The sequence below is a fragment of the Penaeus monodon genome, chromosome 38, assembly GCF_015228065.2.
Source record: "Penaeus monodon isolate SGIC_2016 chromosome 38, NSTDA_Pmon_1, whole genome shotgun sequence".
In the NCBI taxonomy this organism is placed as follows: domain Eukaryota; kingdom Metazoa; phylum Arthropoda; class Malacostraca; order Decapoda; family Penaeidae; genus Penaeus; species Penaeus monodon.
This window is the reverse complement of record NC_051423.1, coordinates 22,682,827-22,687,826: the sequence shown is the minus strand read 5'-3', so window position 1 is coordinate 22,687,826 and position 5,000 is coordinate 22,682,827. Positions and strand designations below refer to the sequence as shown.

At 40.2% G+C, this 5,000-nt stretch overlaps 1 protein-coding gene across 2 annotated transcripts in view; it reads right to left on the bottom strand.

Annotated features, from left to right (window-relative positions):
* The window catches only part of LOC119596468 (transmembrane channel-like protein 7), a 43,179-nt gene that overhangs the window by 28,646 nt on the left and 9,533 nt on the right, over window positions 1-5,000 (bottom strand). Inside the window, exon 1 of one of the 2 annotated variants that reach the window (XM_037945727.1) lies at window positions 2,386-2,679. The exons of the other annotated variant lie outside the window; for it this stretch is intronic. Within the exon in view, the coding sequence (XP_037801655.1) occupies window positions 2,386-2,438 (53 nt within the window). The 5' untranslated portion in view covers window positions 2,439-2,679. Of the gene's footprint in view, window positions 1-2,385; window positions 2,680-5,000 lie in introns of those variants that run through there. 2 annotated transcript variants of the gene reach the window in all.

Here is a 5,000-nt window from a genome sequence, read left to right as displayed (position 1 = left end):
ATTACGTTCAAAGCTCAAACGGGTGGATCTATACCCCGCTATTTACAGTTTAAGATACAGATTTGATTAAGATAAGATACAGAGCTAATTAGGATAACGAAGTAAAAGACTAAAGGCACTGGAGGACTATGTGACATGGCACTCAAAGGCCCAAACAATGGCACCAAATAACTTTTTTTTTTAAATAGGAGGCAAGGAAGGTAAATTTCAAGAGGAAGCATATCCTTAAGAGAGAGAGAGAGAGAGAGAAAATAAGAAAGAATCTTGGGGAATAAAGCTTTATGAGAGAAAATGAGATTAAATGACCAAGAAAGCTTATGAAGAAACATGACATTTATTCTCTTTGGATAAAATACTTATCATTATAAATAAAACCATAATTCTAAGGGAGGACGAAGCATGCCCTTCATTCCAGAATTTAGCCGTGAGGATGGATTCTCAAAACAGCATACCATTTTCTTAGTATTTTGTTCTTACTATCATTTATTTATTTATTTTACAATCCTTTTTTTTTTACAATTTTCCAGATCTAGCATTCCAGTACATAATTTTTTTTTTAGTGTGTGAGCTTTCCACCACAGGATCCATTAATAAACAGGGTTACTATTTGTTATCGTTATTTTACAGGGGCTGTATCGATGTTCCCCGGCCCTAAGTTAGGTTAGGTTAGGTTAGGTTAGGTAAGGTTAGGTTAGGTTAGGTTAGGTTAGGTTAGATCAAACTGGGTTGGGTAAGGTTGGATTAAACTTGGGGTGGGTTAGATAAAACTCGAGTTTAAGTCGGCTAAAACTTGGGTTTGGATTGGAATGGGTTAGATTAAAATTTAGCTCAAGTTGGGTTGCTTTACATAAAAAGTACATTTGGGTTGCGTAAGATTAAACTTGGGTTGGGTTGGGTTAAAGTTGAGTTGGTTGGACTACATTTGATCAAAGATGAGTTGGTTTGGGTTAAGGTTAGACTAGATTAGGGATGCGTTGGGTTGGGTTGGGACGAGTAAAAAGTTAGTTTAAGGTCGGGAAGTGATGGGAGGTGGATTAGATTTAGGCAAGGTAGAAATTAAGGTCACAGTTGAATGAGGATGAACTAGGTTTCACATTAAGGTTAAACGCTAGGGTTGAGGCGTAAATAAGATGAAGTCAAGAGTTAGGTTAGGAACCAGAGAACATAGGTAGACGTCCCAGGATCAGGACAAAGCCGGGACATGATTCCGTATTTACAGCCAATTTCAGATCCGTTTAAAGAGATGATTAAAAAAAGAAGAAGAAAAAAAGTGAAATTTGATGAGCACTTTTTACATGGCTGGGTCTCGGATGTTCTAGAATAAACCAACAGCACTAAGGAAAAAGCCCACGACTCAAACTTCACCTTTGGACACAACCTTTGGCGATTGGGCTTTGAGATAAATCTGGCATAAGAAACTGTTAAAAAAAGGAAAGCTTTGTTCGCAGGCACAGGCTTGATATCACTGGTGCACATACACACAAAACTAGAGGAAGGGACATCATATATAAATGTTTATATATTTACAGTCAAGCAAAGACCTACTGCAGCCCAGCTCTGGCGGGGAGGAACGTTCTGTAAGGGCGCTTAGAGACGGACCACTCGCTGCGGCCACTGAATGGGATCACTCAGTGGCCCTCGGGAAGGGGTTGGGAGCAGAGAGGCGCCACTGCACTGGTTTTTGGTTTTCAGATTTGTTATGCACTCGGGCGGTGAAACTCCTTGTTCTAGTCTTACGTCGTCGTCATACTCAATGCATTTTCATGGATGCATCCAGGTGGACGATAGTGAGTGGTCTGGAGGTGGACAGAGCCAACTTCCAATGGCCAGCTGGCTGGGTGGCGGCACGTCCGGTTGCGTCACAGCCAGCCACCGAAAGTGGTCTGCGTGAAGAACTCCACGCAGGAGCGCCACCGGTGGCGGGGACCCACGTCTCCTGCCACTGACGTCATGTGTGAAACCACACAGAAGTTTCCAACGCAAAACTAGAGGGAAGGCACGGGCGCCTCCGAGTGGTCCGTCTGCAAGCACTCTTAGTGAGAGACGACAGTCGTGGGCACAAGGACGCTAGCTGTCACTGCGCACACACTATCCCTTGAGGTACTTCGCTACAGGTACAGGTACACGTCTCGCCCCTTGACTTACACTACTGTATGGGTTGACTCGATACTGCCTACGAGGTCTTCTCAAATCCTCTATTTTTCTTACTCCTTTTTTTTGTTCTCTCTCTTTTACTCTAAAATATAAATATAATCATTAAATACTGCAAAAAAATGGCTATGTACTGCGAGGTAGCTCAAACTATCCACGACTGGGCTGCGAAACTACCTGCTAAAACGACCTAACAAGCTGGCAGACCGCAGTCATAAATGGAATGCAAGTTACCTGTGCACTTTCATCTCCCGGAGGAGCGGTCGCAATTCTGACATGCTTCCCATTACCCTCGGCTGTGGGAACCAAGGCAGTTACAGCTTCATAAAACAAAACAAAACAAAAAAGAGAGATAAAAATGACGAAACAAAAAAAAAGAAGGTTTACATTGATATACAGTCTTGGAAAACACAATCTGGAACTAGTTATCAGTATCCTACAGACATGATCCAAAAAGTCATTCATGTTTTAGCTATAATTCTTTTTAAAAATCAGCAATAAGAACTATGGACAATTACAATTATCTACTACACTATTTGACTTGCTTTTTGCCAAATCTGCATTTAAATATTTTGCAATGTTTGCATCTACTTATCTCCATGCTCTGCGGTTAAAGAAAGTCAAACAAAAACATTAATATGTTACGGTATCTTAGTTCAAATCTACGACGCTAAGGAAAAAGCTAAAAATCTCTTATCTCTCTCTTTCCTTTCGCTTCTTTCTCTCTTTGGCTGCTTATATCTCTCATCCCGCCTCTCTTTCTCCTTCTCTTTCTCTCTCTGCCTCTTTCTCTCTCTAACACTTTCTCTCTTTCTTCCCCTCTCTCTCTCTCTCTCTCTCTCTCTCTCTCTCTCTCTCTCCCTTTCTCTCTCTCCCTCCCTTTCTCTCTCCCTCTCTCTTTCTCACTCTCTCTCCCTCTCTCTTTCTCTCTCTCTCCCTCTCTCTTTCTCTCTCTCTCCCTCTCTCTTTCTCTCTCTCTCCCTCTCCCTCTCCCTCTCCCTCTCCCTTTTCCTCTTCCTCTCTCTCTGTCTCCCTCTTCCCCATGCGATATCCGACAAAACCAACAAATACGCATCCACGCTTTCTGCTTCTTGTCCTCCCTCCTTCCTCCCTTTCCTTCCCATCCTTCCCTTTCTCTCTCTTTTCCTTCCTCTACCTCCTCTCATCTTCTTTTTCTGCTCTCTTTCCTCTTCTTTTCTATCTCTCTTTCATCTCCTCTCACTTTATCCCTGTGTCCTCCTCCTCCTCTCTTTTTTTTTCTCTCTCTCAGTGCCTCCCTCTTCATCTCTATTCCCTCCCCCTTTTCTCCCTCTTCCTCGCCTGGCCTTTTTTCTCACTTTCTCCCTCTTCCTCCTCTCTCCTTTTTCTCACTTTCTCCCTCTTCTTTTCTCTCTTTTTTCTCACTTTCTCCCTCTTCCTCCTCTCTTTTTTTTCTCACTTTCTCTCTCTTCCTCCTCTCTCTTTTTTCTCACTTTCTCCCTCTTCCTCCTCTCTCTTTTCTCACGTTCACCCTCTTCCTCCTCTCTTTTTCTCACTTTCTCCCTCTTCCTCCTATCTCTCTCTCTCTCTCTCTCTCTCTCTCTCTCTCTCTCTCTCTCTCTCTCTCTCTCTCTCTCTCTCTCTCTCTCTCTCTCTCACTTTCTTTCTCTTCGTCCCATTTATCTCTACGAAACACAACACAGTCGCCTTTAAGAGCATATCACTTGTTAAATTTTAAGTAAAGGGGATCGTGCACTAAAACGAGGGACGGACAGATAGACAGACAGATAGATAGAAAGATGGAGAGACAGAGAGAGTGAGAGAGGGAAGGGGGGAGGGGGGAGGGGGAAGGCAGGAAGTGACTTTGGGAGAGAGAGAGAGAGATGAGAGAGAGAGAGAGAGGAGGAGAGAGAGAAGAGAGAGAGAGAGAGAGAGAGAGAGAGGAAGAGAGAGAGAGAAGAGAGGAGAGAGAGAAAGAAGGAAAAAGAAGAATGAAGAAAGAAGCGAAGAGAAATAAAAGCAAACAGAAAGAATAAATAAAATAGATAGAGAAGAAGAAATCAGAAAGAGAGAACAAGAAAGAAATGAACACAAAAAAGAGGAAAAAGGAGAATCAAAGAAAAAAAGAGAAAGAAAGAAGAAGATGAAAATAAGAGAAGAGGAGGGAAGGGTTTTATATATGAAATAAGACATATGAGTAATATGAAATATAATAAATAGTATAAATAATAAGAATAAATAATGTATATTATATATTATACTACTAAACAGCAATTACATTAAAACTCACACAACAACAAAACAACATACAACACACAACACACACAGACGACAAAGAGCAAACAAAACGACAATAATGATGAAAATAGTATATATCATGAATTGTTAGTGTAAGCCTGGGTGCTCGGTTTTTTTATTCTGATGTTACAATGTATTTATTAGATATATCGTTATATACATTTTATTTAGATATAATAATGTATATATATTAGTTATACCGTTATATGATACAGTCATTAGCATACATCGTCAGCACAACATAAACAACATCATCACCTCCAAACACACTATGTTACTGACAATGGCAATTAATACGCAAATATATATGTGATAGTAATATCTATGTATGTTGTGTTGTATGTGTGGGTGTGGATGGTGTTTGTATGTATGTATGTATATGTAGTATGCATATGTATGTTTATGTATATATATTATATGTCTGTATTATGTATATGTATGTGTATATTGTATATATATATATGTATATGTATTATATGTATATACGTATACATATATGTATGTTCATTACATACATACATACTATAATATATATAGCAATAATAACAAACATACAACACATGACCAGGATG